Raw genomic sequence first — 25344 nt, 5'->3', positions numbered from 1 at the left:
ATTCGTTTCCTTGATGAACAAGGAGCTATTAGTTGGTGAGAAAGCATTATCAGGGTGAAGGATGATGCCGATTGTTTCGGCTGCTCTTCCCGTGACACTGGATTAGAAGAAGTAGTCCCGGTGTTTGCTCAGTGCCCCGCCGGCTCTGCCCCCGCCGCGCACAGGTACGCGGCCGCACGCTCCCAGCCACCCTTCAACGCCGACCCAAAATCAATCTGGACGCCCAACCTCTTTCAACTGCCACATCTCTCCGAGGGTTAAACAATAAAAGTTTAACTTGTTTTAAGAAGTAGTTCATCACTGTAAGCCTTAAACAAAGCTAGTCGTTAAAATACACACGTGCGCGCACGCACACAATGCCTTCGTGCAAAATGACAATGACAGAACATCCAACGAAGCCTCTTTGCTTGAGTAAAGCCACTGGCAGGTACAACAGCTCTGGGGAGAAGCTCGCTGAATAAAGTTACACTTGACTCCTTGCATTTAAAGGAGAAATGAAAGAAAAGGGAAAAAAAAAAAAAAAAGAAGGCTTTTTCTTCCCTTTTTCTTCCCTCCAGTTGTCCTATAATACATTTCACTTTAAAATTTATTATAACCAGTCTTTAAATTAAATTCTTCAGGACAGTGGCTTTATTTTTGCACGTAGTGATTTTCAGCACTACATAATCTGAGCAATAATCTAATGTATTCCCTGTGGCTCACATTGAATCACACATTTAAGCACACGCTTAAGTCGGAATGAAGTCAGTAGTGGTTTAACATGTGTTAATGTATATATAGCAGGGGCTTTTATTGCTGTCCAGACCATTTCTCTCAGCTGGGAATTTTGTATTTCAGGACTTGTTAGTGTTTCGAGATTGATCCTGCAAGGTACAGGTACCATCACCATTACTCCCTCGAGCAGTTCCACCCAGGTGAGGTGACAAGACTCTGAACGTGTTTGTGGGATGAGGCCATCTTTGCTCAGAAGGTACCTTGGATTTCCCCCCAAGGGAGAAGGGCCCAAGGCTCTGTGCGCACAGGGGCCAGGAGCATGGGGATAGCACAGGGTTGGTTGCCTTTTTGTCCTCGAATTGTCATGCAAACGTGTCCCACAGATGAACAAAGGACGTTTACCCTGGTTTCAGAGAAGTCTTCTTGTCATTCCAGCAGAGGAAGAGCCCCCTTCACTTCCCCTGCTAATTATCTTGTTAAGCTTGAAATTCTAATATGCAAAGAACCCGAAACCCAAATCTTTGCTATAACCTCAACACATTTCAAGTGCATATCTAGAGCATCTCTTACCCCTATTCCTGTGGAAGTATGCGCCCAGAACTCACCAAATATTTCATCTTACTCTTCATATACTTGGTGAAACAATGTCAGTTCTAGATTTGCTGTAACCCCATCACTACCGGTGCCAAGCACACTCCAAGCACCCTTGGCACTCCTGCGAGGCTGAAACCCCATTGCCCAAGTCCAGGCAAGGTCCTTGATGCCAACCAGGGGCTCTGAGCATCCCGAGGCTGCTCCTGCACGGCCACAGAGCACCCAGCGGCTCACCCAAAACCGGCACCTCCCCTGCCACGCTGCCCGCCCACCGCACCCCAGCATCCTGCCCCCCGAGCATCGCCACTGCAGACAGCCCCCCACGCAGCTCAGTGACGAGACACTCTGGTGCCTGCCAGTTTGGGAAACCAGCATCACTTTCCTTTGAAGGAAAGCTGTAACGAAGTTCCACCCCGACACTCTGTTAACGTACAGTCCCTGCATATTGATCCCTCTGCTGGGGAGAATATAGAGACACAAAGCGTTTATGCCTTGGATTTACATACTCATGAATAAAAAGGCCTTTAGGAGGCGGGTGCGTAAGTTATCCCAACCCCCCCTCTATGCCACAGTAACTAGCACACGGATAATTCACGTGTGTTTGACATGAGGAACACGCAATTCGCCACGAGAGGAAGCTCCATCCCGGCTCCTGACAGCTGCCACCCCACCCGGGACCACGCACCCGACAGCGTCGGCTCAAAGGCGCCCGCGCTCCGAGCCCCCCGCTCCCGCTGAAATAATCTCCGGGCTGAGGGCATCCTCCGCCGCAATTAATTTTAAGCTGCGATCCTAAGCCAGCGCTCCCTGTTTTCACGCAAGCTCGCTGTTGTTAAGCCGCTTACTAAAAAATCCAAATAACACCTTGTCGTTAGAGACTGTCCTCTAGGTACGGAAAATAAATCTCTTCATCTGATCCCGCACTTATAAAGCAATACAAAGAAACTTTAATTATGCTCTTTCCCTGCCGGCGAACGGCAACGGCGGCAGGATTTTTGCTTTAGAAAAGCCGCATTAATAAGTTATCGGCATTTCACTGACTTCTAAGCAATTTCAATTATAACTCCTGTCTGAGGCCCCACAGACCCACTGAACTGCTGAGATTTGACACCACATGTTTCATAACATTTCTGGTTTTCTTAAGAGCTCTTGCAAACAAGGAATTACTTGAGAATCTCAGCTTAAAAAACCAAACAAACACCCCAGTGGTTGGGCAGAAACCCCCTTCCAAACCACAAACCGAGGCGTGCCAGCGCCCAGAGGCCGAATCACAAACACATTATTTTGTGTAAAAAGCACCCCAGGCTTTTTAAAACCAGCGCTTGAATCCTGAGGTCAACAGTCCTCAGTTGCAAATAACGCACCCCGTTTAGATGTGGGAGCTTAATGCATAGGCTGGGCCAAAACATTTCGGGGTCCAACGCGGTTTGTGGCAGGATTACACCCCAAAAAAGCGCTAAGGAGCCCCCAAACACGACACTCCCAAGAGGTCCAGGCTGCCAGCCCCATGCAGGGCTGAGCATCAGCCTCCGTTCCTCCCGTCAGTCAGCGCCGACGTGTCACGTCCCGACACCTCACAAAGAAGAACTGCTTTTACGGGGTGCAGGGGACAAGAAGGGGGGACATCAGACAAGACGGCAGATGGCACTTGCGATCGCCCGCTCCTCCCCAGACACCCTTAGCACAAGAACAGCCTCTCAGACCAACTTCCAAACGTCTCCGCTTGAGGAAAAATGACTTTGAGCTCAAAATGGGCACCCACAAAACCGCGGGCTCCGTCGGTTGCCCTCAGGACCAGCAGCTGCAGCTCGACGTGCCCGGCTGATGGAGGCGGCGGCCGCAACTCAGGCAGGATTTCTGCAGCAATTACTTGCGCTACAGTTTGCTGCGGCTGTAAAATCCCAACCGAGAGCATGAAGCCACTTTGGGTTGGGTTTTTTGTTTGTTTGTTTTAAATGAAAGCTGAAAATCTCCGTAGCGTTACTCTCACCGCTGCTCGTTCGCTACAAAGGTCTGAGCTTTCCTATATAATTTATGCATCTATTTCTGGCAGCCTGCAAGCAACCCACCCTCCTCCTCTCCACCCCAAACAAATAATCCTTAATACAGAGGTGAACCAAGTTGCTCTGTATAAAATATAGCCAAACCTTTTTGACCACGCAGAATATCGTTCCAGGAACTTATTTGCACAATGCCAGAGACATTATCACACTGGGCTTGAAAGCACTAATGTTATGGTGCGTTTCCATTCAAAAAACGATAAATCGAGGAACACAAGCTCTGGAGCTTTAAGGGAGCCTGATTTCTTTACAAAATGTCGCACAGTACAAGCAGAGATTCTTCAGAAAACATGTTGTTTTCTTACACCCGGATTCATGCCTGTTCTCCTCCCTTTGGCCAAACTCACACTGAACTGGTCAAACCTGCCCGAAGCCATGGTAAGTTATCAGGATAAATAACTCATCCATGTTTTAACCTCTCGCTCCCCGGGCACGTTTGGACGAAGCCCGAGATCAGAAAGCAAAGAAGCCAGGAGCAACCTCCACCGGCAATCGCACTTGTCACAGCCCCTATCCCTGAATGTTTCCTCCGCTGTTTCGTAAGGCTTGAAAGTACATCAACAGCAAAATCACCCCGTCAAAAGCAAAAAAAGACATTTCTGGACATCGGGGAGGCAGAGATAATGGCTTCTAATGGTGTTTGAAAAGAAAAATGTAAAGCTTTCAACTTCAGCATAAGAGGCATTTCCACTCATCTGGGGGTGTTCAGGGTTTAATCTATAGAGACTACCAAGCTTGCAGATCCTCAGCGTTTCTGAAACAGGTTCTTAGTCTGCATTTTATTTCACGCGCTTTGTGATTCCACCTGAAATTCGGCAGCATTTGGGCAAGTGGCTCCTTCGGGCCACAGCACAGGCTGAGCGCCCCAGGCGACGCCACCCGCCCCTGCCTGGGTCACCTCCTGCCTCACCACCTCCCTTTATCCCAGGGCAGAGGACACCAGGCTGTCATGGGGACGGGGGAGGGGGTGGCGAGAAAACCCACAATTTCCACTTTTTGGGTTGGAAAAGCGGAGATCTGCTGTTTCTCCATCGACACATGGGCTTACATCGAGCCCATGCCAAACTGTCAGCGCAGCGGGAAGAAGAAATTCGCAGAAACGCCTGGTTTGGAGGTTGGAGGGGTGAGGGGGGTGGGGGTTGAGGGTGTTTTTTTTAAAATAAAAGCACTAGGAAAGGCCGAAGGCGCCCACGCGGGTTTCCAGCCGCGCAGCCCCGCGGGAGCGGCGCCGCCCTGCGCCACACGGGGGCGCTGCAGAACTCCGCTGCGCCGAGCGCCCCGGCAGCGCCCGCCCCCCCCCCCCTCGGGGGCGTCCCCCTGTCCCTGCCCCCCCCCCCCCGCACGGCGCTGTGCACCCCCCACCCCCCATAGACATCCCCCAGCACTCCGCCCACCCACCCCCACACCCCCCCCGCACAGCGCTGTGCACCCCCTGTCCCCTCCACGGGCACGTCCCCAAGCACACCCCCACCCGACCCCCCCCCCCCCACGGGCACCCGCCAGCACCCATCCACCCCCCACATACGGCATTGTGCATCCCTTGCCCCCCCCACGGGAAACCCCCTCCGCACCCACCCCATCCGCACGGCGCTGTGCACCCCTCTGTCCCCCCACGGGAACCCCCCCCAGCACGGCACTGTGCACCCCCTGCCCCTCCACGGACGCCCCTCAGCACCCACGCACCCACCCCCCCACACACCCTGCACGGCACCGTGCGCCCTCCCTTACCCCCACCATGGGCACCTCCCAGCACCCACGCACCCACCCACCCCTCCACGGCACGGTGCACCCCTCTGCCACCCACGGACACCCCCCAGCACCCCCCACCCCTACGCACAGCACTGTGCACCCCACCTGCCCCCCCACGGGAAACCCCCCAGCACCCACCCGCTCCCACACACGACACTGTGCACCCCCCTGCCTCTCCAGCACCCACCCCCTGCACGGCACTGTGCGCCCCCCCACGCACCAACGGATACCCCCCCAGCACCCCCCCACACCCTGCACACCACTAGCGCCTCCAAGGGGCACCCACCCTGCCCACCCACCCTGCCCACCCAATTCCTGCCCCCCTGCACCGTGCAGCGTGCCCACTCGCACGCCCACCCGCACCCTCTACCACGCACCCTCCGCACCCACCTGCGCCCGAGCAAGGCTCCACACCCACCCACACATCCAGCTCCTCCAGGTGCCACTGAAAACATTCCTGCAGGCTGGATTTTTAAAGCGATTAATTCCATATTTAGGAATTGATTCCTTAGTTGAGAAGCGTGTGAGAAGTTCAGGGAAAAGAAAAGCAGATGCTGCAGTTGCAGATGCAAGGACTACCTAAAAGCAGGGAAGCCCATGTCAGTCAGAACACTACACACTTCAGGGAGAAAGGATTCAGTTCTCCAAAACACCACCAAGAGAGAACACAGTACACCTTGAAAGAGAGGAACACGTTCAGTCTCGTGCAGAGACGGGCTGGAGGCTGTCACGGAGCAGGGGAGAAACTTCCACAAGGAGTTTGCAGGCTCTGCCCCTGGACGTGCCAGCTGGCTCACCCCCATCTTGTTTCTGAAGAGTTACGTACAAAATTCACTTTGGTATTTTATTGTTTCCCTTCCCATTTCTATGTACTAAAAGGCCAAACATGAGCAAATGGGGCCTTCCCTAGGATGCAAAGAGGTTCAAGAAGTACCTGGAGACGGATTAAAGATGTGCCACCTCTTTACAGTCTCTAATCCCCTCCCCCCAAGTTTTAGTATCACATTGCATTTGTATCTGCTCCCTCTCATCCCCAAGCCACTAGGGCACAGTGAAGTACCTTCACATCTACCACCCTCCCCACCTTTTAAAATAAAAGCCATTTTTAGCACGTTTTTATAAAGCCAAAGGGAATTTTTGCTGAAGGAATTGATTTTTGAGACACTCAGAACTTGCATCTTTCAAAAAACACCCCACCACACAGAACAGAACGAGCTGTAAGTACGTCTGGCCAAAGTTCTCTGCTGACATGATGGAAAAATCTTAGAAGCCTTGAGGCAAGTTTTCCTGCCCTGGAGACCGTGCCCAACAGAACCCGTGAAGTACATTCCTGTCCCTGGGAGTTACGTCCCTTCCACGTGGTAACCGATACCTGTGTAATATAAAAGAAAATACGTTGTCGCTTATGTCGTGGTGACACAGCAGTACAGGGGATGGCCAGGCGTGGGGGCAGAAGCCGCAGTGGCCCTCACCCCCTCGGCTCCCTGTGATCTCGCCGTGACACCGAGCGAAACGGATCCTGGCTCAGCATCCCTCCAGCAGGAGCCGAGACGCTCTGCCCCGATCGCAGAAGCACCGCTACGGAGCCGGGGGACATCCAGACTGACAAAGCAACATCTAGGTGTCCTAGACATTAAACTCCCGCCCCTCAGGACGCTGCGGTACCTGCCTTGCGCTTGGGTAAAACTAAATGAACAAACACTGACAAATTGAGCGATCCGCCCGTTTAAAAAACAAAACATTTTTGAAAAGCCTTGGAGTGGCCTGAGCAGAGTACATCACACGGGAAGTGTCTCCTAAGAAATACGGATCATTATAACAGCACTTAGCGCTTCCACAGCCTCCCAGCACTGTACAAACATTAGCTTCTTAATCACTCATTAGGGACGATCCTACAGAGCTGGGCCATGCCTCATTGAGTAAAGTCATCCCCAACTCGCTCAGTCCCTCTTGCTCCCTCCAGAGACAACTTGGAAGGTTCTCTCCGGTTCCCACAAGAAGCTCGGAGCAAGCAAGGAAAATCTGTTCAAAATGAACAGCGGTGGCACTCCCCTGCCTCCAGACTGCCCCGCTTTTTGTAGCAAGGAGGGGCAGAGGTGAGCGTCATCCCAGCCAGCGACCTGCTTCCGTTAAAACCTTGGATTAATAAAGTTGGGAGATTCGGGGAGGTGGCAGATAGCAGCCTTTAACCGTGCCGTGGGCTTGCACCTAAGGACGTAACCTCTTGTTGCAAAACAGGGCTGAGAAGGGATGGCAAAAAGCCACAGGAATGATAAGTATGTTCCTACAAGTGGCCGCTCTATTCCTCTGGCCGTGGCTAGATGGATTACCCCCACGCCTCAGCCACCTGTGCTGCCTGGAAGGAGCAGCGCTCGGTCACTCGTCTGAATGATCATGATGAAAATCACTTCATGTAAGCTTAAAATCTTCTACTTTTCCCAGGAGGACGTTCCAATGCAGAAATCAAGACTGTTTGACACACCCTTTAGCTTAATCCACAACCACGATTTAAACTCTCAAGTGAATGGCTTTATATTCATTTTTTTAAAAAAACATCATTGTGGCTTCGCCCTCTATAGTGAAAAAAGTAAGCAAAGAAAACAAGTAGGGAAAAAAAATATCCCTGAAGTAAACAAAAAACCCAATAGTAACTCACCACAGGAATTCAAAAAACCCAGAGGAAATCACAACCCCAATCCACACCCATCCTGCTGGCAGACATCTAGAAAAATTCTGATGATGCCCCTACAAACCATGGCAGGGCAAAGAAAAGGTCTCAAAATCCCACATTCAGCCTTTTTTCCCTTTAATATTGCTGTTTCATTATCCCAACAGCCTGCCTCTAATCAGCCAAAGTTGCTCAACTTTCATCCAAGAACGAACACACAGAGTCAAGCCCGTGATTTGCTGTTATTCAGCCCTCTCACCAGTTTCCAAGAACTAACACCTCATTTTAATGTAACCGCTCCTGATGCCAGCTTTTTTCCCCACCTTTTTTGTAGTACTGTAATTTTTCTATGTTATCAATCTTCTCGCCATTCACCCACTTGGGCATCCTTCCATCGAGCCTGGCATTTCATCTGTGTCTGAAAACTTCCAGTGGTGCCAAGTGTTTGCATACCTTGCAAGTGTTATGTCAAACTCTGCCCCTTGGAGCTGCCAAAAACCACCGCTCAACGTTAGCAAAGCAAATACCTCCTTCGACAAGCTTAATAAACACGCCAGGAGAAACCCTAGACTTCATAAAGACATTGCTCGCCTGACGAGGCCAAGCTTGAGGTCTTCAGCACCCTTTCATGTCCCATTTAGGCCAACATCCATTACCCTTGTCACACGTTCTCCATCTGCGCTCTGCGTAAGTGCGTCATATCTGAGCACACAGATTATTTAAAACAACCAATCCCAAACTCCGCATCTCTTCTCATGCTGCAATTACCAGCTGACTATCAGACCAACCTTGTCTCTAATCAGTCTAAACGAAGCCATTATTTTTATTACATAAATCCTCAGGTATAGCAGATATGCCTGGTGGTTTGCGCTGCACCAAGGAGCTCACTTTGGTCCCCATCAGCTCTTATGGCCTCGTCCCAAATAAATCCTCGTTTCTTTGTATTCTTGATGGATGACTACCGATTCCTAACAGGAGTGGGAGTAGACATGAAAGAGCACATTGAGCGGAGAGAGGTGGAGAAGAAAGGGAAGGAAGCAGAGAAAATGAAAGAGGAAGGACCAGGTGGGGAGGTAAGAAAGCAGGGGGAAAAGTGCAAAGGAGGCAAAAGAGGAGGAGGAAACAAGATCTGTGGGAAGCGGGAGATTGAGAATCTGAGACCAAAGCAGTCAAGACTTCACAAGGGCCCAGAGATAACCCCTGAGAAGATCAGAACAATCTCAGCTCTGGAGGCTCCAATTGCAATAGCATATCGCAAATCCATCGCTCCTAGACCGCCACTCACAAGCAGAGGTGAGCAGCGCAGCAACCCTGCGCCCAGAAAACCCCCTTCCGACGTTTAATGCTTTGGAAAGTGCCCTCGGCCTCGAGCGCCAGCTCCCATCCACCGCTCAGCCAGGAGCCCTTCCACGCTCGCAGGAAGGAGCCCCAAATTCCCAAGCACCAAAAGGTCCCAAATAAGGCTCTCCAAAGCAAAGCACTTTTAAAGAGGTCTAATTTTTCAAAGGCTTGGGGGAGACAAGGGTGGAGAAGACATAGCCCCTTCAACGCGCGAGGCTGAGCACCCAAGAAGAAACACACCCAAAAGTCACCCGTTACATTTGGGAAGCGCTCGCCACCAGGGCAAATTCTGCTTTTTTCCATCACTCTTGTCAATCCAAAATAGAAAAACCAACTCCAGTTTGCACCAAGATGATCAAGAAATACATTTAACTTCAACAATTCTAAATTAAATTCAGGATCGCCGTAACATTGTATGGTCATTGACAAAACAGGAACCAGCCAACGAAAATCCCAAAACACACCTCCTGTGTTATGAGATGGATGAAAGGCAACAAGGAAGTCGTGCTAGATTACACTTACCTATCTCCTTCACTCAAGGACTTCAAAAAGCATCAGCAACTTACCGTCATCCTGGAAGTCTGGTGGAAGCCAAGCCTCAGATATGGAAGGGGCCAAACTCCAGCTCTGATTTTCATCCGAACTGTCCTGTCCAAAGCCAGCATCATGCTGATACTCTCCTAGAAAGAGAGGGAGAGCCTGCTTTTAGTGAAAAGGACACCCTTCTAAACCCAAACCTTATCGCCTGCGCTGTGAGGCACGTTTCCTCCTGGCTCCCGCCTTCCACTGAAGTTCTCTACAAAACCCAAACCCGCTTTTGTGGGTTTAAGGCCAGACTCATCATTTAGGGCCAAGGCAGCATATTCCTGCTGCAAGAACACTCCTGCTGGGTATGTACAGACTTCACCCGGAGGGCATGCAGGGAGGAGGCTGGAAATACCAGTCTTGGTGCCAAACTAGCACAGCTATGTCCAACTCCTTCTTCTTGCCCTCGTGCATATGACCTCTGCATAAACCACCCATCTGTAAAATGGAGGACTACACCACCTGCTTCACTAGAATGAGGAATCTTCCTATGTTGTAGGAAAACACTTTGAGATCCTTAATTGAAGAGTGGTAGGGAAAAAAAGATTGACTCCCTACGGCAGGCAGTCACATAGGAATTAGCAAAGCAGCGTGTCTGTGTGTGGAGGCAGGAGCTACTACCTCCTCGTACTCGAAGTTGCCTTGAATTTTCCTGTAAGCAGACATTTTGCTAGGGAATTTGCTGCTGGTACTGGATTTTATGCAGAAGGCACTTAGATACTACAGGAACAGACATTAATATCAAAAGTTAATATAAATGGAGTGCAGCTAGCCTACCTGTAGAAGAAAATACTACTCAGCCCAAACAAAGCAAAAAAGTGGTCTTTCAAGCTTTTGCCTTATATTTCCTGAATACACACAGCCCAGACTGCTGATAACAGAGGTAAAGACAGCTGCTTACTCATTCAGCACACAACAAACAGTGAGAAAGGTGAGTTTTCAGCTGATGTTAATTGTGTTCAAACACTAAAAACAAGTTTTATCTCAGCAAACAGAGGAACTGTGCCCCACAGTTTAAATCAAGCACTGATGAAAGGGTACCAAGGCCTGGAACGGAGGGTTACAACGCTCTTCCTCCCACCAAGAAACACAGTAGAGACGCCACTAAGTCTCCAGCTGCAGAAAGACAGGACACAGTATTTTGGATGTGTTTTATTTTCAGTATCCCAGGTTGCAACCTTGCCCTACTTGCTCTGAGCATGAAGCTCTCAGAGACCCCGGGCTTCTGCATTCAAGGGCACATTTTCAAGAAAACTTCAATTCTTCACCAAAAGGAACAATCTGGCTGTGAAGAACGTAACGCACACAAGATTGTCCTCCCACAGATCAGTTCCTTAAAAAACAAATCACGCTGGGTGCCAGACACCATGATAGTCTTGCTGATATTATAAGCTCAAAGGTCTTGAAAAACTGACTGAAGATTTGACTGAGATTTACCAAAGGCCTATAGGGGTCAATGACGAAACAGAGGGGTCCCTGGCAGTCCACCCTTTAAGCCACTACAGCTTTCCTGACAGGGGAAGAGCCCGAGAAGTAATCAAATCTTTTCCCAGCTCTGTGCTGACTTGCTTCCAGCAGCCATCCCAGCACACACCGCGCGGAACATCAGATTCTGGAGAACAAGGAAATTCAGAAAATAACTTTTCTCCTTTTGGGAGGTGGCATCGTTCAGCATCTGCTTTGCTCATCTCTGATGCCAAGAAGAAAGCTGCAGGGCCCTGGCCCGAAAGAGCCAGCTCTGATCCCTCCTGCAGGACCAGACATGAGCAGAGGTGGTACTGCAGCGGTCTTCCATCCATAGTCAGAAGAGTAAGCAAAGCACGTTCCTCTATGCGATGACAAACTGAAATTCATGCGTGCACCTCCGTGAGAAAACACCAAACCAAAACCAAAACAACAAGGAGGGGTTAAAAAGCAGAGACTGAAATCCCCCGCGCCGCTGGCCAGGCTCTGGGAAGCAGAGCTCACCCATGAGCGCACCACTGCCCGCCTGACCTTGGAGAAGTCATTGCAGCCCTTTGCTCGGTTGCGTGTGACAAGGGGATGGTTTCTTCCTTGTTTTATTGTAACGCTTGGAGATCCTCAAATAAAAAGGCTCTCAACAGCCCATATAAAAATCTGCGAGCAAATAGCAACACAACGTCGCGGGAAAACGCAGTGTTCATTGTCACGAGGAGCCTTCCTCCGGGCTCGGCTGCCTGCAGCGATGTGAAGACGCCAGCGTTCTAAGACCGTTTCCATAAGCCCGTTCAGCCCCTTAAAAAGAACATTTTCTTTCCACCAAACTGCACCGTATTCAACCCGTTTTCCAAACACCCACCGAGGTAACAGGTGGTGCCCGGTTACGAGGTACAGGTGCAGGATGATTGCGGTAGCGAGCAAACTGCTGCCGGTTGCCGCCGAGCGGGAGGCAGCGGGGCACGGCGCAGCCGCCGCGCCGGGGAGGCCCGGCTCGCGCCTCGGTGCGTGGCTGCAGCAAACCATTTGGAACGAGGACAAGGGCCCGACCGAGGAAAAGTTACTTGCAAGAATAAGTCACCGGCTGCAACAGCAGGAGAAGCTGTCACGCGCATCAACCACGGGGAAGAATCAAGCCACGGGTCTCTGTTTTGGCAGGGTAATTCCCAGGCATGAAATATCAGAAGCGGGGGGGTTGTCACCACAGACGCGCTCTTTCTCGCTGTCCCCACGCGGGAGTGGAAACGGGGGTTTCACGTGTTCACACAGGCTGTGAAAACCCACTCAGGTACACCCAGGCTGCGGGACGTACACACGTGTATCATGCCAAGCACAGCGGGACTCCGATTGCGTGAGCTGTTGCAACACAAATCAACGCAAACAAAGGCATTTTGTTCCTTTCAGTCTTAGGAATGTTTTCAAAGACCACCTATAGTTTCAGCAGCAACAGCAACAGCAAAAACAATCAACAAAAACTCTGCAGACATAACCGCTTAAAACAAATCCTATTGCCTTTCCATTTGGATTTGCATTACGAGAACTTCTTGTGCTTAATCCACTTCTCCATAAAGTTTATGGAGCAGCAACAGCTAGTTGAGTCCAAGCAGAAAAAATAACCAACAACTTGTCAGGGGCCAAGCTATTGTTCTGAATGAAGAAAAAACTCATTAGCTTTTAATGAAAACACAGGGAATAAAAACCAAATAGCACAGAACCCCAGCAAATAATTACTCTGCACCTGACGCAAAGCTGCTCTGTCTTCCTACTCAAATCCTCAGCAAAATGCCCCAACTTATCGCTCTTCGGAGCACGAACAAAAGCACGAGTGACTCTAAGGGAAACAGCAAGAGGTTTCTTGGGCTTACACCTCATCCAGGGGCTCCCTGGGCACTGTTTGGCTACCCCCAAGCGTGCTAAACACCCGGCTTTCTTGCTTCGTGGTAGTTGTGGCACAGGGGAAAAAACCCTGAAATCATGATGTTTTCTGCAGAAACAGTGTCTCGCACGGCAGCGGAAAGAGGGGCTGGAAGGCATTCTGTGTGACTAACACAGCCATCACACTTTGTACCTATCGACCGAGCAAATGGCAGAGGGGACAGATTGTGTCTCCGGTGACGGGGGTGTCCCCAGCAGAAGAGGGGGTGGCAATTCAGAGCGCGGTGACTTTGGACAGCAGCGGCAGGCAGGGCGCGCCACTCACACCGGGTCCCCGCAGGACATTGCGCAGACCTGGCATCAGGCACGGACGCAGCCTCTTGCAGACCCCCTGTGTCGGAGGAGAAAGAAATAATTGCCGAGAGGAGACTGAAAAGCACCTGATGAAGCATTAGCAGGGCTCCGAGCAAGAGCACAAGCAGGACCTACAGGAGAAAGAGTCACCACCATCAGGGAACACACCGTTGCTTCCTCCTCCACGACCTCAAGAGCACAAGCGTTGCTCGAGGAAGGGAATAACCTCAACCTACCCTTCCTATACGCTTTGGGGCTTGGGTAAAAATAACAGTCCTACCTCTGCTCTGGCATAGTTGCAGGATCTGGCAGATGACAGGTCTTAGGACAAACGCTAGGAAAACCTCACTTCAGGTTCTGGTTTTGCTACACTGCTGTTGTGCAGGGTCAGAAAGCGTCTCCATGCCTGTTTCCCCTTCTGCAGAAGTGGGAGAGGGAAAATTACGCTCTTTTAAGTCTAAAACCTCTTATCAAGAACTCAAAAATCCCCAAGACAGAAATTTTTTCCACACATGAACTGGCAGAGAAGTTTTTCTTTCTTTAAGCCGCAGTTTGCCTGTCAGTGGGGGAGGGAAAAAAAAAAAAAACACCTGAATTAATGCATCCTGGCACACACAGGAAGAGAAACAATCTAAAGAGGTGAAAGGGCTTTGTAGCAGAAAAAAAATTCATCTCCAGTAGCTTGTTAAGGGAACTGCAATTAAGCTTACTTTGCATTCAGTGAAGGTCTTTATCCAGGTACCCAGAGTTTCATTAAGCATCTTTTTAGAACATAAGAAAAATCAATACCAAGCAAGTTCCATTTACGCTTTTATGATAAGCTTGTTCGTGCCAAAGCGGAAGTAAAATCCCCAACTCGAGTTAATATTCAAGGAAACAAAGTTCCTGCTTTAAAGTAATGACTCCTTAGTACCATGCTACAAATAAAGGTCTCCGATCCAAATCCCATCTGCCTTCATGCTCGACAGTGTTAATATCTCTAGAATTTCAGGGACTAATTTAGCAGTAATGCCTTTCCCAAAGCAGAGCTGTAAAAGTATTATCAATACTATGGTTTAATATCCCTTACTACAATCGCTCGCTGAAATTACGGAGAATCACGTGGAAACACATCAACAGAGACGCACCCACACAGTAAGTACTGCTCACATGTAAATATATTACAGTTTAGCTTTTGTAATGTAGTTAAGGCTGTGTCAACACTGCTATTATAAATTATATACCTTTTTAAACACATTTATGTGCTAGAAAATGTATGATGTTGCTGTTTTGAATGCCTTAAAGGCTTCATCAGCTCCTAAGCGCCCATTTGGATCTGTGTGGTTAGCCCCCCCGTGATTAGTATGTGAATAGCTGAGGTTTTGGTGGATGCAGATATTCTGCACCTTCAACGCGCAGACTATTGACTTCTTACAGTGCCAGCGCCCGGGGAATACTACATTTGCCTTGAAATCCCACGTTTTCTACTGCACAGCACTGTGGTGCACATATATGTCCATCCTCCCCAGGCTGTACCAACAACAGGGGTATTATTAACAAGCTACAAGAGACTTTTCTTTATCCACAGATCTCAAACTGTTTGTCCCACTTCATAAATATTTTCTTGGATGTAGAGATCACGCACAGAAGGAAAATAACTTTGTCCCTGGCTCGGGAGGCGAACAAGGCCACGGTGAGAGCAGGACCCGTCTCTGCTGGCGCTGTGTTTTATCAGCGGGACAGGTCTACCTCATGGCAACAGGGTCAGAAGCAAAGCGAGGGACCTCCTTGCACACAGGAGGAGCCGATTTATCATTGTTTTAGAAACGTCGACCCAAACAGGTCTTGGCTGGCTGACAAGTGAATCCAGTCCAAGCCTCATTTTGTTCACTCAGTACCCGGGTTTTTGCTAATTACACGTGGTAAAGCAAATTAACGGTCCACTAAAAACGCCACTGCTGGTAAAACCCAGCTAGAAAGTGGAAAGGTCTTTCGCAGAAGGCTCGTTTGCTGCAGTGCCGGGGCTGCTGGCGGCGGGTTTCGGGGCTGCAATGATCCCGTGTGCCCAGCAGGTCGGGCTGCAGCGCGCAGCATCAGCCGGGGGACGCGCAGCATCAGCCGGGGGGGACGCGCAGCATCAGCCGGGGGACGCGCAGCATCAGCCAGGGGACGCGCAGCATCAGCCCGGGGGACGCGCAGCATCAGCCCGGGGGACGCGCAGCATCAGCCGGGGGACGCGCAGCATCAGCCAGGGGACGCGCAGCATCAGCCGGGGGACGCGCAGCATCAGCCCGGGGGACGCGCAGCATCAGCCCGGACGGGGACGCGCAGCATCAGCCCGGACGGGGACGCGCAGCATCAGCCCGGACGGGGACGCGCAGCATCAGCCGGGGGGGGGGACGCGCAGCATCAGCCGGGGGGGGGGACGCGCAGCATCAGCCGGGGGGGGGGGGATGCGCAGCCACCTCCAGCCAGGCAAAACCCCCGCATCGCTGATGGGGAGAGAAAGGCAACAACCTTCCTGGGATCAATCGAGTCCATCAGGCAGGAGCCAGGCAGTGCAAGAGATTTCCTAAAGCTTTCTGGGGTGCAAACCCTACTCCTATTTTCAGGAAGAGGGGGGAGGGAAGAAATTTTTTTTTTTAAAAAAGTATTTTATTGCACCAAAAGGAATTAAAGTTTTGCGGCTCTCAGCTTTGAGAGAATAAACCCCAAGGAGGCTGAGAAGCTCAGAGCAGGCTGGGGTTAAGTTATTTTCTCTCCTTGTCACACAGCAAAGAAACCTCATGATTATACACAACAGTAAATAACCTGGAAGTTATTAATTCATAGACCTTTTGTCTGATATGCAGATATTCAAATCAAAGTCTTCCCACAGCTCATTATGAGTTTATGTCTAAAAAGGCAAAAAGCAGCAGCAGCTCACACAAGTCCTGCTCACACACCAAAAAGGCCGTCCCGCAAACCACATCCAAGAAGTCTGCAACTCGTGAGCCTTGCCAGAAAGGCGGCTTTGGCAGAGCAGCTCCGAAGGACAGCAGAGCTCCTTCTCAGGAATCCAAATAGCTGATCAAGTTGGGGGGGCCTAGATACCCTCCCGAAACCCACAGGGAGAAGAAGGGTCTGCTGAGCTCACACTGCATCACTCCCATCACTCCGTATTTTCTAATCCCCTGTCAGCCCCTTACGTCATTCCCCAGCTGAGCTCTCCCCTCCAGTTTTCTCTTCCTTTTCTCGCTGTGTGTTTGCTCTCTCCCTCCTCCCCCTCTAATTTCCTCCCTCCAGCTCCTCTCTTGCACTCCCTGGCACTCTTTCAGTACAGGCACTGCACAGTCTGCCTCTCAAGTGGGCAGCAGCTACACAGAACAGCTGCCTGACAGGGGAAACACAGCACAGTTCAGCCTTGCTAGGAACAAGCCTTGAAACCCAGCACAGCAGAAGATTCCCACGGGATGTAAACAAGTAAACAAGATTTATTCTTTCTTTTATGTCCCGGTAACACATCAGTGAAACACAAAGCCCATCCAATGTGAGCAAAACCAGCCTAAAGCTACCAACAGTTTGTATTCCTGTCCACTAATAAATCAATCATCATGAGCCTCTTTGAAGAGAGGAGGGCTTCATTTAAAGGATGGGGGATACTGAGGCAGAGGAAGATCACAAATCCGCACTTGGGTTCAGCTTCTGAGGTACCAGCTCTGCTAGGAACACAGCAAAACAGCGTCTGTGGAGCCAGACTCCACGTTGGTGCAGCGCAATAACTAACAAACAGTTCTGCAAACAGAGTCTGGGACCTCAAACCACCAAATGTCAACATTGTCAGCACCAAAGAGGAGACCACAGGCCATTTGAGTCACGTCCGTGGCGGCGTCAGTAGGTTCAGCGCCTTTTCTTAGCCGAAACCCTTCCAAGCGCACAAGGAATCAGCAGAACTAACCCACGAGGGAGCTGGAGTTTAGCGAGCGTATTCCAATGACAAGACACAAGGAGGCTGTCTTGCCCGTATCTGCAGCAATTTTCACTGTTAAGAAAAAACAAGCGGAGACAGCGAATGCAGAGACAGGAGCGTACAGCAGAGCAATAGGCACTCCAGGGACCGCAGAAGGTGCCCATGAGGCATTTATGATCATGCAAAGGATGATTTTACAGTTGTGTTTCAGGATGGAGCCTGACCAAAAAGCAGAATCACTACTTTGCAGGTGATTTGTGTGGGGTTACTGCTCTCTAAACCAAAGCAATGCAAAAGCTGTTGGGGAGAGAGGGACTCAAAACTCCAGATTTGAAGCAGCTGGAGGTTTGGGAGACCCAGGAGTCAGGACCAAGCGCTGCGCTCCCAAATCTGCTCCTGCTGAGCGAGGGTCTACGGATGCAGAGGGCACAGATTACCCCGCTCCCCAGTGAGGCTCAAAGGTGTACAGCAGGGCGCTCTTTTTCCCTAAGGGCTCCAAAACATCTTAATGGCCAAAACAGAGGATTTACACCCTTTTTTTCCCTATTTTTGTGGAGCAGGAGGGTCTATTACCCTGTAGAAAGCTCAGGTGATGACGTATGTGAACACTCTCATGCTCTATCCCCAGCTGGGCAATTTCTTGAACGTTCTTCTGCTCTGCAGGAGCACAGTGCAACGCTTGGGCTGCGTGTTCACCTAAGCACATTACAGTAACTCCTGAGATTTCTTTATAAAAAGAAAGCTGCAGCACATTCCTATTACGCAAACAAGTCCAGAAAACATAGAGGGTTCATTTGAGAAGGCTCTCTATCTCCAAAGCTGCACATCAGGCAATTTAGACAATCTAATAATTAGAGTATTTTATTAACTGACCAAAGTGAGAGCAATAGAACTTGTTAATATTTAACTTACTGGGGCTCCCCAAACTGCTGTATATTCGGCATCTTTACTGACATTTTTATACCTTTCTCTTGATGGTGCCTTGCTTTATTCTTTGGAGTCTGGCGTGCTCTGAGCTTCCCTGGGGAGGGAGGCATGGGACACAGCTAAATGTGACCGAAGAGGGCAAGCTCTGCCCCAAGGTGTTACAATGCGGATGGGTTTCAAAGGACTATGGGTGACTCAGTAACTTGAGCACTTTGATTAATGAAGTGGAGATCTCCAAGAAGCACCTAGTAATCCAAACCAGGAAACTTTCCTCAAGTTTGTAAGAACTTTTAAATCAATGGGCTGGTTTAAAATGAGTTCAAAAAGCCCTCCTCCTCAACCTAATTCTTTCCAATAAAGGTCATGAAAGTTTTGACATTAACTGCAGAATAACCCAGCCAAACTGCTAGTTGCTATTACCTGGTCTTTAAATCCTACTGTAAATTCTGCACGTTCTTCATTTACTGGCTCCAAGTAGAGACTGATAACAGCAAACCTGATTTTTTTATTTTTTAAATCAAATGATGTGTTTATTCATGGAGGCTTTTCCCTGCTCCTCCCCTTATTTCATGCAATCAACACACCCAAGAAGAAAAAAGTGCCTAACATTTTCAAGGAATGCAGAAAAGGCCTTTTGTATTTCCCTTGTGCTACAGCAATAAGAATTTCAGTCAAGGATAAACCTCTCCCCCTTAATTACTGTGTGCTCTCAACCAGCTAAACCTCCTTCTGACCACTACAGAACCACAGTCGAGGGTGCTCTTCGGAGCAGTCTGGGTCAAGACACTTCATCCCAGCCCCGCCTTGGGCCGAGGCTGGATGTCAGCCCACTCAAGTGCTCTTGTCCTCCCCAGCTGAAGGTGCTGACCTTGGCCTGGACTCCCAGGGTTTTAAAAGATTTTAAAGCTTCACGATAAAGGAGGGGGCTTGATTTCTGGGCTGAACACTCACAAGGCAACAGCAACAGTTTCAAAGTTGCACGTACCTCTTGATTTTTCTATGTATATCTGCAAATAAAAATGCACACACTCCTCCATACGGGCCTTTCCAGAGTACAGACTCTTGCATCCTACCTACGGCGTTTTGCCAAGCAGAGTGTTCTGTTTTCTCCTGTAACCTTTACTTGCCTCCAACATTTGTGCACAGGACCTTAGGTAGCAGAAGAATTTGTAAGTCCATGTAAAAGCAAAGCTGTGCAGCTGCTCAGAGTTTGCAAAACTATGAAACAGGGGGGATTTCGATGCAAAAAAAATACTGTTTGTACACAGAGTAGTTTGCCCAGAATATGATACATACACAGAGGCAAGGAACAGCCCGCTCGGAGCTGCAGGAAGCAAAGCTTCAGTGCTGATAAAGGGACCTGTCAGAAGTGTTGATATTAAAGCTTTTCTTTTTTTTTTTAAGTTAAAGAACATATGCCTTTGTGTGTATTTTATTTTTCATTAATTAACTCTGTTCCACACGCCACCCAAACACATCTTGGACTTTAGCAGGCATTCTAACAAAAGTTGTTTTGTTTTCTTTTTGTCTCTGTGTGTTATGACATTTCAAGGGCTGTAGCTGGCACTCATGTTTATAAAGCAGGGGAATTCCACGCATGGCGATAGAATAGATATTTTAACAATATGTTACAAATATTGTCAATTCGATATTTTTTCCCTTGCGTTTTCAAACACATCATAAATCTAGACTAGGTTTCTGTGTATGAACCCTGCTTACCACTGAGCTGGAGACTCTTGGCATGGACGCAAAGAGGGTTTTTTATAAATAAAACTTAGTAAAATCACGATGCACTCCATTAATTCAGGAACACTCTGCCTCGGCTTCAAAGGGGATCTTTACAGTAAAGATGGTGTTTTTGCTGCTTTAATGATTTGCTACTTGTACTTGTCATAACTACATGAACCAAATATGCAATACCAGGGAGCAGTGGTTTAGGGAAATGCACAGTTCCGTCTCCCAGCCAGCTCTGCTTCAGTTCGATTCAATAGATTTGAGGCTTTATATAGAAAAGCTACTTCATAAATCTAACACTTGAGGCCTTTGTATAACGCCAGTTAATGAAAGAAAACTACACGCGTGCCTTGGGTACGTACATGCTACGACAGCCAACCCCAAGAATAACCGGCGACCCATGAAGTGCTCTGCATCGAGCCAAAAGAAGCGGGACTGAGAGAGGTAAAATGCTACGTGCTTCATCTAAACAGCATATACTATGAGATAAGTGGCCTGCCATGACTTTCCATGCTGTTACTTGCTTAATCCTTTTACAGAACATGAAGGTTCCCAGTTTTTAAGTCACGTTTTATCCTGGCTTGTCCCTTACCCCACCTCCGTGCCACACATTTATATTTGTTGCTCCCGGCTTCAGGGAGGTGACATTTTCCGGACAGAGCTGGGAGCAGCAGTTGATCTGGACCCAGCTCCTGGATGCACCTGCAGATGCGCTGGTACCTTAAGCACATTTCTTGAGCCTCAGTTTTCCTAAATTTCATAAATGGGAACAACAATCCTCACTTTCTCTCACATGCTTTGGCTACTGACGAATATTTTGAGGAACACTACTATTCAGAAAATACTCAGGTAGCACATCAGACAAAACCACGTGGGATGAACTTTTGATGGGAAAAAAATGCTATCAAACTCAATGAAAATAAGTCTGGTTTTATTCATCTGTTTGGGGTTGTTCTCTTCAAAATAAAGCAAGCAGTCATTGCCTACAACTGCACCCACTGTGAGGGGTTTTTTAGTGTGAACGAGTACTTGGAGGTTAGGAGTTCTCTGTACAACACCGTGCTAAGGGGATGCCCAGGAAGGCCCAGATACCCCAACAGAAGGATTTGGAGGGACAATTCTTTGTCAGCCCCAGGCTGGAGACCTCGGCTGGGAGGGCAGAGCCCCATTTTCCCCATCTCTGAAGGTCTGTGTCTTCCAGCAGAGCGTTAGAGTGACTTGTGCTCCTATCTCAAAATGCTGTATAAACGTCAGTGATTTAATTAACTCACTTCTACCAGCAGCCATGTTGTCTTTTCACACTTGCCCATCTTTACAGGCCTTTTGGGTTTGGGAATGGAGAAGCTGGAACACACCAGTGATAATAACTTAGTGCAAAGTCCCATTCCAGCAAAGCCAAATTCTAGCCCGGATCTCCAGCTCTTGTTTAGCCACACATCCACCTTTTCCATCTTTAATCCTTCCTGTGGCATTGCTCCCTGTCCCTCCAGTCTCTTCCCAAATACTCCCCTCCCCTCCTATTCCTGCCGGATTCCCTTGCAGTACCCCAGAACGGCCTGTCGCCGCTCCCTCAGACCATTCCTTTCTCCTAAGCCAAGGCTGTTGCAGAACATTTCCCCTGCACTGAACTGTGAGAAGAGATGGAAGCAGCAGAAAGGCACTTGGGGGAGGGCTACAACCGACCCGGGTCTTCTCCAGATTTTCTCTGCCAACTTCCCTTGGCTCTCTTTCCACAAAGGGGAGGTTGCTGCAAGACAGCAAGGGCGTGCACGCACAAAATATATTAAGTGTATAAAATGCTTCACATAGCTCGCCTCCAAAAGGAAATACGAGTCACCCGAGGGCTCTGATCAAAGAGCACCTAAGGAACAAGGCAAAAATAATTTGCAACTACACGCTACAGTCAACAACGCCGCTTGGCGCGTACGAGTTGGGCACAGTAACTCATCCTGTGTCTTACACTGTTCGGTTACATCCTTCTGAAGCTGCACTGGTCTACCCAACTCATCCTCAGGACCTACATTCCTGTTTTATATACATTTCTGCTTGCTGGGAGATATCGAGGCCGATTGTATTAATTTCGGCCAATACTGGAAACCCACATGTTGGGATAACCGGAATCACTGAGGTTTTGGTCTTCACAGGGATTTCAGCACGGCTCTGAGCTCAAGGAGCTCAACTGCCTTTACCAGCTGTGGTCTCAAGTTGTGCTTATACCCTTTAGGAAAGCTGTTTACTAGATATTACAAAGAAAAATCCCAAACATTCTTAGAAGAAGCCGTTTCCTTCACCACACCAGCCTGTTGTTTAAATGCGCTGGCGGTGTAGGTAGGCAGCTAATTTATGCCTGGTTTTTGCAGTCCTCTTACCAAGAATGTCCAGGCACATGGGATTTATTTTTTTTCTTTAAAACCAAGCCCCACATTGTAGTTCCCTGGCTCTTTTCCATTCAGCATGCCCCAAGCTCTCATCGCCACCTCTCCTTCCCCCAGCAAGGTGTCACAAACTGGCATTCATGCTATCAAGGCGATGTCTGAGCCCATGTTTTGACTCCCAAGCCATCCTGTCTCCTTAGTACATTTTTTTCAGAATAGTCTTAGTTTAAGATGACATAGGGACACATTTGGAGATATCTACATACCTGAAGACCCGAACACTTGTACAGTAATTCCTAGCAGGCATTTGAGCGAGCTGGGCGCTTTATTTACAAATCTACACGCAGTTCTACAAACCAGTCTTCCTAATATTACTTGGGCTTTCAACTCTTATAGAGAATAAAGAATATTTCAAAGGAACAAAAGCATCCCTCCTCCACCCTTTAAATTGTATGAACTTTCAAATCAAAAAAAAAAAAATCTAATTTTGAGCCCTTTTATGTGTTCTAATCCTCTCTCACTTTTTTTTTTTCATTTTGAACACAGCTGTCTGTTGTACTTTCTCAAATGATGCCAGATGCTGGGTTCATCAACCAAACGCATGAAAACAATGGTTTGAAAGCAATTAGAAGCACCGAGGCTGCACCGAGGCTCATATTAAAATGTGATAACACTGTTCTAGTGGGAATTGCAACGCTGCTGCATTTCTGACATTTCTGTGCTGCCAGACAGACAGGATGTGCTGGAAGTGGGCCCTGATCGAGGAGGTAACATACTGGAATTTATTCCTGGAGTAAATGAAGGATTAGCTGAGTTGGAACACTCGCAAGGATTTTTATTACAGCCCCAGCTCCCATCTTGTTTGAACACTGGCAGATCCTTCTGTCTGCGCTCACGTATCACAACCATTGTTTAAGGAAAAAGGACGAACCCACCAAAGCTTGTGCCTCGCCTGCAGTCTGGCTGTACCCCCATGCTCCAAATCAGGAATCAGAGCTGAGCTCCACCGATCCGATACAGAGTCAGAGGAGCTCCAGGTCAGCTCTGAGCAAATACATATCCATCACTTGCCTCAAATATGCAGAAGTACCCACTGACATGGCTTGTGACCTTCAGGCACCCTGGAAAGTTTAAATCATCACCCCCATTATTGCGGAAATGAAGATCAAAGACACAATCAGAATCTCCCAGCTTGTTAACAGACATAACAAGAGATGGTCACAGTCCTGAAAAAATTTACAGCCTGACCATTTGTCTACACCTGGAGGTTGATTCAGTTTCAAGTTCGGGTTAACATGAAGCAATGAGACTGGAGGAAGCCTGCTGGAGGTTAACTGACATTTATACCCAACAGGCTTTGCTCCCAAATCAGTGGCCCATGGGAATACCCTGCCCTTGCTGAACTTTAAGCCTTTTCTGGAGACAGAAGTTTTGCAGAAAAATTTCCTGGGCTTGTCCAAGACAATACGTTTCTGTCAGCACCACAGGGTTTCATAGTATTTGCTTTCAAAGGTAAGGAGAAATGGACTTCTGCTCAGAAAGGATACTAACCCCAACTCCTGCTATAGCCCTCACCACAGCTTTGCCCCTTTCCACCCCTAAAAACTGCCACAAACAGCTATATATTCAGTTTAAGCTCTTCTACTTGTTGACTTTGCACAAAAAACACCACACACATCCAGCCCTTCCCTACTGCCCAAGCTCATAACAATGAGCACTCACCCCTCCTTCCCTTGGCTTGTACTCACCTCGGGGCAGAAATTCCAAGTGGTACCTAAAAGATTAAAAAAGAAAAAAAAAAAAAAAAGACATAAGCATACATCATTTTCTTAATGATTTGTTCCAGCCTGATGAATAAGTGACAGATGGGAGAATTATACCAGAAGTGCTGCCAGGAGCCCAGAGAATGGTCAATTTTGTGCAAGAAGCTTGAAGAGGCATTGCGAGTCCTGCAGATGCCAGCCGGCCCCTGCGACATCCTCCACCACCCAAGGAACCTCCTTCACATCTCCTCCTCTTGAAAAGTTTCAAAGGCTCCCATCTTTCTTCCATTAGAAGGTCACCCTTTCACCACACACAGGGGGTTACATCACTTTTCGTTTCGCAGCCTTAAAGGCCTTTAAAGGTCCCTTCCAACCCAAACTACTCTGTGATTCTATTCTATGACTCTTTTCTTAACCTGATCTCACACCTTGCCTTACAGCAGCAGCAGCACAAAGGGCAGAACCACGCTGCCCGCTCCTGCCCATGCCAAAAATATCCTCCACAATTTCTTCTTCTCTCACACTTTGAGAGCATCTTGGGTTGACATCAGTCATTTTAATAAGGGAACAGCACTGGCGAGTTTTGGAAACAGATCAAGGGTTGGGGATAAACCACAAAGTGACCCATTCAGAGGCAAGATGTGTAACAAAGGGTCGGTCTATAGGCATTAGTGGCAAGAATCCAGTATGTAAAAATCCAATCAATTTGGTTCCTCATTAAAAGCTTTCATGAAGAAAATGATTTAACACAAACATTCAAGCTACTGACACAGATTAATTAGAAAACAACAACAGAATTCTGATTAAGGACATAATATTTATTTGACTTGTTTGCTTTGGACAAAAAGAAAATATGTACAGACAGAAGAAACTTTGCTGGGAGAATGAGCTCCATGATAAATAACAGCTGTATCATATTGGAAAGAGCCACACCACTGTGCTTCGTAGCGAGAAAGGGTGGCAAATTTCTCTGGGCCTTTGGATGCTCTTGGCAGTGGCCCCCCATTTCTACAACCACCTCTTTCCCATCCATCCTATGGCAGCTACATCCTACCTCTCAAGCCCAGAGAAGGGACATCACCTGCCCAAGGTCAGGGGAACCACAAGGGCAGCTCCATCCTTTTGTTTCCGATCAACATTAACTGTTGCTCAACATTTGCTTTGAGGATTCAAACATTATTTAGTGTTTGGTTTGAGAATCCTCTCCTCCCTGGGCTCA

General features: G+C 48.5%; 1 protein-coding gene across 1 annotated transcript in view; it reads right to left on the bottom strand.

Moving 5' to 3' along the window:
• Window positions 1–25344, bottom strand: part of SKAP1 (src kinase associated phosphoprotein 1) — a 155657-nt gene that overhangs the window by 114362 nt on the left and 15951 nt on the right. Inside the window, exons 3-4 of the mRNA XM_086478049.1 lie at window positions 24111–24136; window positions 9693–9806 (exon numbers count right to left, since the gene is read on the bottom strand). Coding sequence (XP_086334175.1) covers window positions 9693–9806; window positions 24111–24136 — 140 coding nt within the window. The remainder of the gene's footprint in view (window positions 1–9692; window positions 9807–24110; window positions 24137–25344) is intronic.

Source organism: Leptosomus discolor, chromosome 25, assembly GCF_034619465.1.
Source record: "Leptosomus discolor isolate bLepDis1 chromosome 25, bLepDis1.hap2, whole genome shotgun sequence".
Classification (NCBI taxonomy): Eukaryota; Metazoa; Chordata; class Aves; order Leptosomiformes; family Leptosomidae; genus Leptosomus; species Leptosomus discolor.
This window is presented reverse-complemented; position numbering and strand designations above follow the sequence as displayed.